The sequence below is a fragment of the Peromyscus maniculatus genome, chromosome 18 (assembly GCF_049852395.1).
Source record: "Peromyscus maniculatus bairdii isolate BWxNUB_F1_BW_parent chromosome 18, HU_Pman_BW_mat_3.1, whole genome shotgun sequence".
Lineage (NCBI taxonomy): Eukaryota > Metazoa > Chordata > Mammalia > Rodentia > Cricetidae > Peromyscus > Peromyscus maniculatus.
The window spans coordinates 7,846,910-7,862,111 of NC_134869.1; the positions used below are offsets into that span (position 1 = coordinate 7,846,910).

At 37.1% G+C, this 15,202-nt stretch overlaps 1 protein-coding gene across 3 annotated transcripts in view; it reads right to left on the bottom strand.

The window, feature by feature from the left end:
• Positions 1–1,263: 1,263 nt before the first annotated feature.
• LOC143269232 (uncharacterized) overlaps positions 1,264–15,202 on the bottom strand; it is a 68,994-nt gene continuing 55,055 nt past the window's right edge. For 2 of the 3 annotated variants that reach the window (XR_013045660.1, XR_013045659.1), the window contains exons 23-24: positions 2,782–2,880; positions 1,264–1,751 (exon numbers count right to left, since the gene is read on the bottom strand). Coding sequence is in view for 1 of the 3 variants with exons in the window: in XM_076554292.1 (XP_076410407.1) it covers positions 8,672–8,758; positions 13,302–13,381; positions 13,914–14,019 (273 nt within the window). In the remaining 2 variants the exon portion in view is untranslated. Of the gene's footprint in view, positions 1,752–2,781; positions 2,881–8,040; positions 8,120–8,653; positions 8,759–13,301; positions 13,382–13,913; positions 14,020–15,202 lie in introns of those variants that run through there. The other variant, XM_076554292.1, reaches the window with a different exon arrangement.

Genomic DNA, 15,202 nt, shown 5'->3' on the forward strand with positions numbered 1-15,202 from the left:
CGCCTCATAGTCCAGCCACCTTCCACTGATTTCCTACGCCATGCCTTCTTCATTCACATGGACTTAAACTCTATAAAGTGATGTGCCAAAACCATGCTTTGTTTGTCAAATGGTGTTTGTCACACGACTTAAAGAACTAATACAGTATCATGGAACAGAGAACATTTCATCATAAATTTCCTTTTCTACTCCTGTCTTTTTCACCAATGAAAGAATAAATTCTACTGAGCAAATATTGTTCAAAATGAATTCCCATCAGGGCTTGGTTCTGAGCTTTAAGTATCTTAAAAACAAATATTGACATATCACATATATTTTTTTCACATATAAGGCTGTTTTTGAAACAGAAAATGCCTGCATTTATATTTATCTCAGACTAGATATAATGATGTAGAAAAGTGTTCCAAATGCAGCACTTTAACTAAAGCAGTGCTTCATTCTTGATGGACAGGGAAGGAGCTTGGCCCTGTCTCAACTTGGCATATCATGCTTTGTTGACTCCCATGGGAGGCCTTACCCTTTCTGAGGAGTGGGTTGGGGAATAGAAATGAGGTTGGGGAGGGAATAGGATGAGAGAGGAAGGGGTGTGTGGGAACTGTGTTTGGTATGTAAAATAAACAAAACATTTAATGAAAAAAAAAGGAAAAAACAAGGTAACAAGAGAGGGACCAATATTTGCTGATTGCCTTGCATGGGGCACTCATTCAGTCAACAGAAAAGGCTTCAGTAGGTTTTATTTTACCCTGAATCACTGGAATAGCAGTAAGAAAGATATTGCAAAAGCAGTCAGGATAGCTACTATACATAAGAGGAAGAAGTGCCAGAAAGGGTGTGAGAAATTGTAACCTTTGTGCATTGCTGATAGGGACAGAGAGTGATGCAGGCAGGAACTGGCGGGGCATACAGTATAGTGCCTCCCCACAAAACTAAATGGGGAATTACCATATGATTTTTTCATACACATTTATATTTACTTCACATCTATATTTATTCCCCAAAGAATTTTATGTCAGGCCTCAGATACTCATGTACCTCTGAGAAAACACACCTCCTCATTACTTATTGTAATTGAAAGCCACCAAGAAGAAATCCATTCATGGGTAAATGAATAAACAATGGATAAACTAAGAAAACTAAAGCAGTGCTCATTTACATAAAGAAGTTATGGATGAACCATTAATGACCATCATCAAATACTGTATAGCTGCATTAGTAACTAGAAGAGCTAAAGGGAAATGTAGCAATCAAATGGACTAAAACAACTTTGAATGGATAATTAAATTATTTTTATTTAATTATTATTAATTATTCAATAACTTTGTACATTCAAAAATGATATCTTCTAAAAATATATTACAAAGCACATAAACATATATACATATATACATATATACACATATACAAGAACTATTTACATCAAGGGAAGGAAGGTAAATATAAAATAAACACTGAAGATAGTATAATATATTAACATAATATAACATAATCTAATAAAACAAGATAAACATATGGAAATAAAAACTGAAGATAATATAATAGTGTAATATACTACAATATAATGAAACAAAATATACAGGTGAAAATAACACTGAAGATTATGTAATATAATACTATAATATTCTAAAACATAAAATAAAAATGTGCTTTTTCTTGAAGCAATTATTGGAGAAGGGTCAGATTGTTTTCCTGAGTTGTTTTATTGTAGATGGTCAGAGAAGTTGTCAGGCAATTGTCGTAGACTTGTCCAAGTTCTAGGATGAGAATAATTCAATTTAAATGCACAGTGCTCTCTTCTGTTTTATAAACTATATGGTGAAAAGAGCTAGTTAGAGCACTCATAAAATGCATTTCTAGAACATGTGTGCCAATGGAGACGTTTTTGTAAAATTCACCTTTCATCCATCATGAATATTCCCTTTAATACTTCACTTTCATGACAGACCTATATGCACCATGACATTTGTAAACCTTAATGCTAACACCTAACCTTAAATCTACTCTAACTATATAACAGGAAGCCTAATCATAAAATTCAACCTAGCCTTAAACTCTAAATTGGATCCTAACTCAGTATGTAATAACAGTGAGGAAAAAAAGGAAGATGGTTAGGAATACCTTTTCTTCTTATGAATGAAACCTTTGTGTTAGAAATTGATTTATGTTCTTATTACATATTCAACACTATGCTATTCCTTTTCTAAAGAATTTATTCTCTCTCCCACCACCAGACACACTGCTCCATTTTCCTCCTTTATGCCCAGTATTTGAAACTGTTCATATTCTTTAGCTCCCAGCTTTCTCTCTTCAGCTTTGTTTCCTAGTATTCTTGAACCTTTGAAATGTGACCAAAACATACATACACATACATTCTAGATATCTATCAATCGCTTATCTATCTATCTATCTATCTATCTATCTATCTATCTATCTATCTATCTATCTATCTATCTATCTATCATCTATTCATCCATATCTATCTATCTATCTATCTATCTATCTATCTATCTATCTATCTATCTATCTATCTATCTAATCTATCTAAATAACTATGTGTGTGTGTGTGTGTGTGTGTGTGTGTGTGTGTGTGTGTGTGTGACTGATGACAATCTTGATTTAGCCAGTTGTTGACTCATGAGACAATCATTCCATTGACAGTTAACACTTTTTATCCCCTGTGCTGCACTGAAATACTTATATTCCTGAGCTGGAAAACTGAGTATGTATTTTAGATAAACAGTCTTTCTAATACTAATACATTTTAAAACAAAATATAACTCTTACCATCACTTTTTTATGTTTTCTCTTCTATTTCTTGTGGTGGCGAGAAGAGCTTCATTTTTTGGTGAAACATGCACAAAAACATGCTCTTATAGTATCAATCTGAAAGAGATTATGTAAAATAAGGAATTTTTAAACTGAAAATTAAAACAATGTCACGAAAGATTTGAACCATCCATTCAACTAAAAAAGGCAACTATGGCTGATTGCATATTTTACATATATTCACAATTTTAGAATAAGTTACAATAGTATGAGAATTAAGTACTAGGACTCCTTCAAAAAGGGAGGGACTCTGAGTTCTAGGCTTAGGCTACCTCTGATATTCCAGAAACTCCAGAACCAGATGAAAGATTCTGACTTCCCTTTAGGGCCACATATGATACCCATGAACTTTGTCTTGGGGCCTGACTTGCATGATATCCTACAACAACATAAAGCCCAGGGATTTTTCTCCAGGATCCCAGGCAGTATGACTTCCTACACAAGTGAGGAGCCCTGCCTTCTGGAGGTTAGGCCTACTGATGAACTAGGCAAACTCCATGACCAGTTGAGAGGCTCTCACTGCTTTGATTCAACCTATGTATTTTGCTTGGGACCATTCCCACAGGTGGCTAGGTTTCACCTGCCAGGCACCACCTGTACTGACACAGGAACCCCGCTCTAGGCTTAGACAGAGGCTGACTCACAGATGAAGGATAGGACTAGGGCTGTGGCCCTCAATATCAGTGGCACAGAGGAAAAACTGCATATCAACCCTACCAAAATTTAGTCTCTCCTGGTGGTTTTAAATGCCTCCATTGAAACATAAGGTGTCTTGAAAAAAGGAAAGGAATACGAAAAATCCAACTAACAACCGAAAACATCTTCTGAAAAATTATTGATCACTTAATAGAGAGTTATAAAAGAGAACGATGTGGATGAAATTCAGGAGAAATAATTCAAGAGAATGATTTTAACAATGTCCAAGCAATTCTGAGATAATAAAAATCTGGGCTGAAACTAATAAAATAGAAATGACAATGTTTCCATAGAGCTCACTCTGGCAATATGAGTGAGGGTGAACTGGATCTGAGAACCTAAGAGAAGGAGGAGAATTGGCCTTCTTTGCTCTGGTCTGTATTGGGTGAGCTAGCCTAGGCAGTGTTGGAGAACACATGCGGGTAGTGATAATAATGAAAAGCTAGCAAGCTGGCCAACCCAGCTAAAACCCAGGCCCAGAACCGGGGTTTTGAGTTGGTTCCCACCAAATCCACCAAATCTATGTACTGTTGGAGAATGTGAAGGGGACAAACCTACAGATTCAAAACAGCAGGACCTCCAAGACACAGGACAACAACAGGATGTCCAAGAGGAGCACCAGGGAGAGACCATTATTGGTGGTGAAACAGAAACCAGAGGATTTGAAGCAGACCAATTACTCATGGTAATTAACACTTGCAAGTTAAGGAGAACAGATTAAGAGATAAATTGTGTATCTTAGCAGGCCACACTACTGCTTCTATACAAGGTTCTTTTTTTTTTTGTTTTGTTTTTAAACTTCCAATGAAATTCAGAAATCACAAACATATTTAAAAATCTCCAGTGCATGTAATTCTAAAATCTAAAAAAAATGGATGTATTTCTAGATTCATTGTATGTAATGAAATTAAGTCAAGAGGAAGGAGATGATTCAATATATATATATATATATATATATATATATATATATATATATATATATATATATATATATTGAGATTGAAGAAGTAACAAAATATTTTTCAACTAAAAACAGACCAGGACAAGATGGATTATTTGCAGAATTTTACAGATTACCAAAGGAAAATGAATATCATTGCTACTCAGAAGGATTTCTCCTAAATCCTTTTTATGATGCCAGTAATAACTTGATACCCAAACTAAAGAAAGACTCACATGCAGAGAATTAAAACCACAGACTGATTTTCATGATGAGAACAGATACAAAACTTCTAAATGTGAGATTGACAAGCTGGGGTTTGAGAGATGACCCAGCATTGACAACCACTGCCTATTCTTCCAAAGGACCCGCTTTCAATTCCCAGCATCCATATCATATCTCACAGCTATCAGTAACTCCAGTTCCAGGGAATTGGATGCTTTTTTCTGGCCTATGAATATACCAAGCACATATGGCATGGACAAGAATAATGTAGACAAATAACCATATATATAAAATTAAAAATGGCAATGGCAAAGAGAATTTAAGACCATAACAAAAAGATTATCCATGATGGCCCTTTTGGTTTCATCCAAGAATGCAGGGTAAGACAAAAGTATGTAAATGAATAAATACAACATATCAAATAAATAGAATGAAGAAATTCACATGATTATCCCAATATATGCATAAACCACCACTAAAACAATTGAATATTTGGAACTTAATGATAAAAGTCAAGGAGAGGCTAGGTATGGGTAGAGAACATATCACAATTATACAAGTGAAAAACAACAAGCCTACAATCTACATCTTCTAAAATGGAGAGAAAATATTAATCTAACCATTATGATGGGAAAAAAGGCAATAATTGTTCACTGTCTCTATACTTTTTCAATAAAGAACTGAAGTTCTAGATAGACCCAATAAGGTAAGAAGGATATTAAAGCATTCAAAGTGTAAGAGAACTCAGAATGCCTCGACTTAAAGACGGTAGGATTTTTATCAGCTGTAAAAGGGGTTGAGGCTCCACAAAAAGTCTTACAGCTGATAAACACTATAACAAATTAGCATTTCACAAATTTGACACCTAAATCAATGATGGCAAACTGAATAAAAAATCAACAAAAGAATCCCACTCATGTGCCCTAGGATATAGAATCAATCTTGATAGCCATCAGCAGATGAATGGATAAGGAAAATGTGGTATATACACACAATGGAATATTACTCAATAAAGAAAAAAATGAAATAGTAAAAATTGCAAGTAAATTAATAGAACTAGAAGAGTTTTACTCAATGAGGCCAGCTAGGATTAGAAAAGCAAATGTGATATGCTGTCCTCGTGTGTAGATATTAGACTTTCGTGTGTTCAAATAGGATTACATAAGGAAGCCTAGAAAATAGACATGGTCTATTGTAGATGGACCCATTGAAAGGGGAGAGAGTAAAATATATGTAAAATTAAATCAAGAGAAGGAGAATATTTGATGTCGTGACAGTTTCAATCATGGAAGGACTGGAGGATAAAGGACAAAAGGATGAGTGCCGAACAAAAATGAGGTCTATGAAAAAAGCCTTATAGGAAACTATGATGTTGCAAATTAAGGAAAATACATTTTGAACAGAGGTAGAACACAGGTGACAAGAAATACACTGGATCAATAAGTACTCTGGGCTAAGGTTTAAGTGGCAATGAAGGCGGAAGAATAAGTCAGAGCAGGGACTAAGGTGTAACTGAACCTAAACTAAGGCCGTATGAAGGCTTGTAGAAATGACTCGTTTGTAAAATAGTTTAAAAGACATACTAAAAAGAGTTTGTTCAGAGGTACCTGGAATGTGTTGACTTCCCTCATAAGACATGAGATTTATATTGAAACTCCAAAACAAAGGACAAGATACCTCCTTATGAGTTATTGGTCATTTTGGGCCTCCATGTCACCCCAAATAACACAGTCTATTTCTACACATTCTGCTTGTTTGTCATAACTAAATGGTAAGACTCTCTTGTTGAAGATACCACACAGTCTGGTTATGTAGGGCATTTAGAATCCAATCTCTAGCAGACAAGGAATTTCTGCTTTCATCACAATAAAAGTTGTAGTTCCAGCCACTGGTCATGAAATACATGAAGAGTCTATCCAGTCTTGGACCTTTCCTATGACAACAGTGACAGCCAGGTAAGCTGTCCACAATGATTGTGTGGTAAGTTATGTAAATAACCAACCTTGTTAGGAATGGATGGGAGAGCTGCTCCAAGCAATGGATTAAATGTCTGATGCTGTAAACCTTGTCAAAAGCTTATGTCTGGAATAGTCATAAGCTAGTGCAAACTAGTGCTATTATTATTTGTGTTTATACCCATAGGTTTGTTCTGCCCTCATTGTTGGTCATATGATTCCTTTTTTTTTCAGGGAGTAATGGTTAATATAGAGGACTCATAACTAGTTAACATGATAAGGATAAGCCAAGGGTGAAGGTTCATCTGCAGATGGGTCATTTGCATTGACCTCCCACTACTGAAAGCTCAAGAAACAATGAGGAAGAATAGTCTGAAAACAATGTAAGAGTTTGAATCTGGAGAGAAGTACACTGAAATGTTCTTTTGGGGACAAGGAATAACGGGTGCACAGATCAACTCAGAACAGCTGTGTCTTACACTAGACTTGCACAAGCTCAAGCAAATCAAGATGCCAGCATGAGTGAGGAAGCATCTCTCAAGGCCCCAGGACTAGATGAGGAGGCAATTGGCCATGGCTGGTTGTGAAAGGAGGATCCTAATTTATCTGTGGGCTGTGGCTTAGGACAGATTGCCTCATGTCCCAGAAGGTGTCTTCACACACATTCACAGATGGTCAGCCCCACTTGGGCTCACTGGGCTATTGATAATAATTTAAGAGCCAGGCAGTGGTGGCATATACCTTTAATCCCAGCACTTGGGAGGCAGAGGCAGGAGGATCTCTGTGAGTTCAAGGCAAGCCTGGTCTACACGCGTGAGTTCCAGGAAAGGCACAAAGATACACAGAGAAACACTGTCTCAGAAAACAAAACAAAAACAAAAAAAATAATTTTAAGAGACATTAAGCAAAGAATAAATAGAAGAAGAAGAAGGAGGAGAAGGAGAAGGAGAAGGAGAAGGAGAAGGAGAAGGAGAAGGAGAAGGAAAAAGGAGAAGGAGGAGAGGAGAAGGAGAAGGAGAAGAAGGAGAAGAAGGAGAAGAAGGAGAAGGAGAAGAAGGAGAAGAAGAAGCAGAAGAAGAAGAAGCAGAAGCAGAAGCAGAAGCACAAGAAGAAGAAGAAGAAGAAGAAGAAGAAGAAGAAGAAGAAGAAGAAGAAGAAGAAGAAGAAGAAGAAGAAGAAGAGAAGAAGGAAGAAGAAGGAAGGATGAGTTCCACAAGCACAAGGTGGAGGAAGTCAGTGGTGAATGCAGTTTTCAAAGAATAATAATAAGAATATTTAAAAATCATTTACATTTTATGTATTTAATTCTAGAAGACATTACTAAATTTACCTTATTTGGCCTATGGAACATTACTGTGGAAATAGCATAAATGTGCAATGTAAAATGAAGTATTTACTTACAATGACTGCTTAGTTTTTCTAGCACTGGTCTGCCTCTGCTCTTCTTCTGAGGCATGCGCTTGGTCTTCCATGACAGATGCTGTTAAGAAGTGCACACATCTCACTAAGCAAAGTACAGATGAACATTGACGGGAAAAGCTGTCCATTGCTATAATGAAGACACACTAGGGATGGGAAAATATTTATTTTCATTTTCCCAAGCAATAGTTTGACTTAAGTATAAACTGCAGTGGAAATATTTAACTTATCTTCTCTGCTTAATAAAGGATCTCTCTCAAAACAGGTGTTTGGTGTGTCTTTTTTCTCTAAACAGAGGATTGGGAAGCAGCCCCCAATGTATGGGAGTTCCCTTCACTTACATATTCAGATTGATCTCATATATTTCTGAAGATAAAGCAAAAGAAAATGGACACCTGAGAGGTGGGAGCAAGGACTCTGTCTTTGACAAACAAAATCTTATCTGTTTGCTCAGATTTGATAATGTGTGTATTATTACCGTTCTACTAATCCTTTGGCTTCCTATATATGTAGTTGTCTGTCTATAACAGACAGTGTTCTGTTCTATACACAATCATTCTATAGAACAAGTATATTTTAAAATGTACTACCTTACTTTTCTCCTGATGCATTATTACATTTTTTTCTGCAACATTGTCCATATTGGATGAGTCAGGAGCTTCTGTGAAGATTCCTGTGGTCCATTAGGGTCAGACACACTCTATCAAAAGGAGTATTGGTAATATATTTTAGAAAGGTCTTAATTGATTTCTAAGAACATACTTGTAATTCCTAATTTCATGACAAGTGTACTTGAAATTCTATGTAGTATATATTAAGGACAAAGTCATTTTAATAGCAAATCTATTATTCACAGTAAAGTTTAAATCTATCCTTCATTTTTCATGGCACTTCACTATGTAAGAGGTACAAAGGAAAAAGGAAACACATTCAGAGGATATGACCTGATGCACAAAATTAACAAAAATAAAAGCAACTACTTTTATATAAGAACTGTTAATGCTATTTATATTCCCAAAATAATTTGGAGGATATTTATAAAATAAAGAAGTGCCTACCCTATTACCAGGAAAATTTCTTTAAACAGTGTGGTACTTTGAATGCAATTGGGCCCCATAAGCTTATAGGAAGTGTCACTATCAGAAGGTTTGGCCTTGTTGGCAGCGGTGTGACCTTGTTGGGGGAAGTTTGTCTGTCTGGGGGCCATTAGAGGTCTCCTGTGCTCAAGTTACACCCAGACTAAACACAGGTTCTTGTGGTGGTAATCTAATTATACTGAAATGTGATTTTGTTTGTATGTTAATAAGTAAAGTTGCCCGGGGGGTCAGAGCTATTAGAGCCATAGCAAGAGTGTGGCGGTGGTGGCACACGCCTTTAATCCCAGAAAGCCAGCCTTTAATCCCAGGGAGTGGTGGTAGAAAGCAAAAAGATATATAAGGCGTGAGGACCAGAAACTAGAAGCATTTGGCTGGTTATGCTTTCAGGCTTTGGAGCAACACAGTTCAGCTGAGAGCTATTGGGATGAGGACACAGAAGCTTCCAGTCTGAGGAAACAGGACCAGCTGAGGAACTGGTGAGGTGAGATAGCTGTGGCTTGTTCTGTCTCTTTAAATAGACTAACAGACAGGAAATAGAGCCCTGATTCGGGAAGCTCGGACACCGCAGGCGGAAGGGTGAGATTTCAGCTCTGAGCTCTGACCTCTCGGCTTTCTCTTTTGCATTGTTTCTGTGTTTCTTATTTAATAAGACGGTTGGTTACATCTATAGGTTCTTTTACTGCTTGCTGATCAAGATGTAGAGCTCTCAGCTCCTTATCCAGGACCATGTCTGCCTGCATGCTGCCATGTCCTGCTATGATGATAGTGGACAAAGCCTGTGAAACAGGAATCCATCCCAATGAAATGTTTCCCTAATAAAAGTAGCTATGGTCATGGATTCTCTTCCCAGCAATAGAAACCATAACTAATACAAACAGTATTGTTTTCTATTCTCCTATTTGTCTCCTTTAATTTTGTTCTCTTGCTTTATTGCTCCAGCTAATAGATTGAGCACAACATTGAAAAGGATTCAAGATGATAGACAAATTTGTCTCTTATGACCTCATGGGACTCATGTTTTCATCCACTGGGGATGATGTTGGCTCTGAGTTTCTCATTACATAATTTTTATTGCATTGAGGTATGCTCCTTCTTGTCTTACACTCTCTGGATTGTTATCATGATGGTATATTGGATTTTGGCAAGTGCCTTATCTACATGTATTGAGAAGATTAGGTGACTTTTTGTCTAAGTCTGTTTCTGTGCTTTGTTAAATCTGTTGACTTGTGTATTTCAAACCATCTCTGCTTCTCTGAGATAAAAACAACTTGGTCATTGAACATTTGAACAATTGAACATTTAGAACTTAGTGATAAAATTCAAGGAGAGTCTAGGTATTTGTAGAGAATATGCCACAATTATACAAGTGATAAATAACAAGCCTACAATCTACATCTTCTAAAATGGAGAAAAAATATTAATCTAACCATTATGGTGGGAAAAAAGGCAATCATTGTTCACTGTCTCTATACTTTTTCAATAAAGAACTGAAGTTCTAGATAGACCCAATAAGGTAAGAAGGATATTAAAGCATTCAAAGTGTAAGAGAACTCAGAATGCCCCGACTTAAAGACGGTAGGATTTTATCAGCTGTAAAAGGGGTTGAGGCTCCACAAAAAGTCTTACAGCTGATAAACACTATAACAAATTAGCATTTCACAAATTTGACACCTAAATCAATGATGGCAAACTGAATAAAAAATCAACAAAAGAATCCCACTCATGTGCCCTAGGATATAGAATCAATCTTGATAGCCATCAGCAGATGAATGGATAAGGAAAATGTGGTATATACACACAATGGAATATTACTCAATAAAGAAAAAAATGAAATAGTAAAAATTGCAAGTAAATTAATAGAACTAGAAGAGTTTTACTCAATGAGGCCAGCTAGGATTAGAAAAGCAAATATGATATGCTGTCCTCGTGTGTAGATATTAGACTTTCGTGTGTTCAAATAGGATTACATAAGGAAGCCTAGAAATTAGACATGGTCTATTGTAGATGGACCCATTGAAAGGGAGATAGTAAAATATATGTAAAATTAAATCAGAGAAGGAGAATACTGGATGTTGACAGTTTCAATCATGGAAGGACTGGAGGATAAAGGACAAAAGGATGAGTGCCGAACAAAAATGAAGGTCTATGAAAAAAGCCTTATAGGAACTATGATGTTGCAAATTAAGGAAAATACATTTTGAACGGAGGTAGAACACAGGTGACAAGAAATAACACTGGATCAATAAGTACTCTGGGCTAAGGTTTAAGTGGCAATGAAGGCGGAAGAATAAGTCAGAGCAGGGACTAAGGTGTAACTGAACCGTATGAAGGCTTGTAGAAGTGACTCGTTTGTAAAATAGTTTAAAAGACATACTAAAAAGAGTTTGTTCAGAGGTACCTGGAATGTGTTGACTTCCCTCATAAGACATGAGATTTATATTGAAACTCCAAAACAAAGGACAAGATACCTCCTTATGAGTTATTGGTCAATTAGGCCTCCATGTCACCCCAAATAACACAGTCTATTTCTACACATTCTGCTTGTTTGTCATAACTAAATGGTAAGACTCTCTTGTTGAAGATACCACACAGTCTGGTTATGTAGGGCATTTAGAATCCAATCTCTAGCAGACAAGGAATTTCTGCCTTTCATCACAATAAAAGTTGTAGTTCCAGCCACTGGTCATGAAATACATGAAGAGTCTATCCAGTCTTGGACCTTTCCTATGACAACAGTGACCAGCCAGGTAAGCTGTCCACAATGATTGTGTGGTAGTTATGTAAATAACCAACCTTGTTAGGAATGGATGGGAGAGCTGCTCCAAGCAATGGATTAAATGTCTGATGCTGTAAACCTTGTCAAAAGCTTATGTCTGGAATAGTCATAAGCTAGTGCAACTAGTGCTATTATTATTTGTGTTTATACCCATAGGTTTGTTCTGCCCTCATTGTTGGTCATATGATTCTTTTTTTTTCAGGGAGTAATGGTTAATATAGAGACTCATAACTAGTTAACATGATAAGGATAAGCCAGGGTGAAGGTTCATCTGCAGATGGGTCATTTGTATTGACCTCCCACTACTGAAAGCTCAAGAAACAATGAGGAAGAATGGTCTGAAAACAATGTAAGAGTTTGAATCTGGAGAGAAGTACACTGAAATGTTCTTTTGGGGACAAGGAATAACAGGTGCACAGATCAACTCAGAACAGCTGTGTCTTACACTAGACTTGCACAAGCTCAAGCAAATCAAGACGCCAGCATGAGTGAGGAAGCATCTCTCAAGGCCCCAGGACTAGATGAGGAGAAATTGGCCATGGCTGGTTGTGAAAGGAGGATCCTAATTTATCTGTGGGCTGTGGCTTAGGAGAGATTGCCTCATGTCCCAGAAGGTGTCTTCACACACATTCACAGATGGTCAGCCCCACTTAGACTCACTGGGCTATTGATAATAATTTAAGAGCCAGGCAGTGGTGGCATATACCTTTAATCCCAGCACTTGGGAGGCAGAGGCAGGAGGATCTCTGTGAGTTCAAGGCAAGCCTGGTCTACAGCGTGAGTTCCAGGAAAGGCACAAAGATACACAGAGAAACACTGTCTCAGAAAACAAATCAAAAACAAAAAAATAATTTTAAGAGATATTAAGCAAAGAATAAATAGAAGAAGAAGAAGAAGAAGAAGAAGGAGGAGGAGGAGGAGGAGGAGGAGGAGAAGGAGAAGGAGATGGAGAAGAAGGAGAAGAAGGAGAAGAAGGAGAAGAAGGAGAAGAAGGAGAAGAAGAAGGAGAAGCAGAAGAAGAAGCAGAAGAAGAAGCAGAAGAAGAAGAAGAAGAAGAAGAAGAAGAAGAAGAAGAAGAAGAAGAAGAAGAAGAAGAAGAGGAAGAGGAAGAGGAAGAGGAAGAGGAAGAGGAAGAGGAAGAGGAAGAAGAAGAAGAAGGAAGAAGAAGAAGGATGAGTTCCACCAGCACAAGGTGGAGGAAGTCAGTGGTGAATGCAGTTTTCAAAGAATAAATAATAAGAATATTTAAAAAACATTTACATTTTATGTATTAATTCTAGAAGACATACTAAATTTAACCTTATTTGGCCTATGGAACATTACTTTGGAAATAGCATAAATATGCAATGTAAAATGAAGTATTTACTTACAAATGACTGCTTAGTTTTTCTAGCACTGGTCTGCCTCTGCTCTTCTTCTGAGGCATGCGCTTGGTCTTCCATGACAGATGCTGTTAAGAAGTGCACACATCTCACTAAGCAAAGTACAATGAACATTGACGGGAAAAGCTGTCCATTGCTATAATGAAGACACACTAGGGATGGGAAAATATTTATTTTCATTTTCCCAAGCAATAGTTTGACTTAAGTATAAACTGCAGTGGAAATATTTAACTTATCTTCTCTGCTTAATAAAGGATCTCTCTCAAAAACAGGTGTTTGGTGTGTCTTTTTTCTCTAAACAGAGGATTGGGAAGCAGCCCCCACTGTATGGGAGTTCCCTTCACTTACATATTCAGATTGATCTCATATATTTCTGAAGATAAAGCAAAAGAAAATGGACACCTGAGAGGTGGGAGCAAGGACTCTGTCTTTGACAAACAAAATCTTATCTGTTGCTCAGATTTGATAATGTGTGTATTATTACCGTTCTACTAATCCTTTGGCTTCCTATATATGTAGTTGTCTGTCTATAACAGACAGTGTTCTGTTCTATACACAATCATTCTATAGAACAAGTATATTTTAAAATGTACTACTTACTTTTCTCCTGATGCATTATTACATTTTTTTCTGCAACATTGTCCATATTGGATGAGTCAGGAGCTTCTGTGGAAGATTCCTGTGGTCCATTAGGGTCAGACACACTCTATCAAAAGGAGTATTGGTAATATATTTTAGAAAGGTCTTAATTGATTTCTAAGAACATACTTGAATTCCTAATTTCATGACAAGTGTACTTGAAATTCTATGTAGTATATATTTAAGACAAAGTCATTTTAATAGCAAATCTATTATTCACAGTAAAGTTTAAATCTATCCTTCATTTTTCATGGCACTTCACTATGTAAGAGGTACAAAGGAAAAAGGAAACACATTCAGAGGATATGACCTGATGCACAAAATTAACAAAAATAAAAGCAACTACTTTTATATAAGAACTGTTAATGCTATTTATATTCCCAAAATAATTTGGAGGATATTTATAAAATAAAGAAGTGCCTACCCTATTACCAGGAAAATTTCTTTAAACAGTGTGGTACTTTGAATGCAATTGGGCCCCATAAGCTTATAGGAAGTGTCACTATCAGAAGGTTTGGCCTTGTTGGCAGCGGTGTGACCTTGTTGGGGGAAGTTTGTCTGTCTGGGGGCCATTAGAGGTCTCCTGTGCTCAAGTTACACCCAGACTAAACACAGGTTCTTGTGGTGGTAATCTAATTATACTGAAATGTGATTTTGTTTGTATGTTAATAAGTAAAGTTGCCCGGGGGGTCAGAGCTATTAGAGCCATAGCAAGAGTGTGGCGGTGGTGGCACACGCCTTTAATCCCAGAAAGCCAGCCTTTAATCCCAGGGAGTGGTGGTAGAAAGCAAAAAGATATATAAGGCGTGAGGACCAGAAACTAGAAGCATTTGGCTGGTTATGCTTTCAGGCTTTGGAGCAACACAGTTCAGCTGAGAGCTATTGGGATGAGGACACAGAAGCTTCCAGTCTGAGGAAACAGGACCAGCTGAGGAACTGGTGAGGTGAGATAGCTGTGGCTTGTTCTGTCTCTTTAAATAGACTAACAGACAGGAAATAGAGCCCTGATTCGGGAAGCTCGGACACCGCAGGCGGAAGGGTGAGATTTCAGCTCTGAGCTCTGACCTCTCGGCTTTCTCTTTTGCATTGTTTCTGTGTTTCTTATTTAATAAGACGGTTGGTTACATCTATAGGTTCTTTTACTGCTTGCTGATCAAGATGTAGAGCTCTCAGCTCCTTATCCAGGACCATGTCTGCCTGCATGCTGCCATGTCCTGCTATGATGATAGTGGACAAAGCCTGTGAAACAG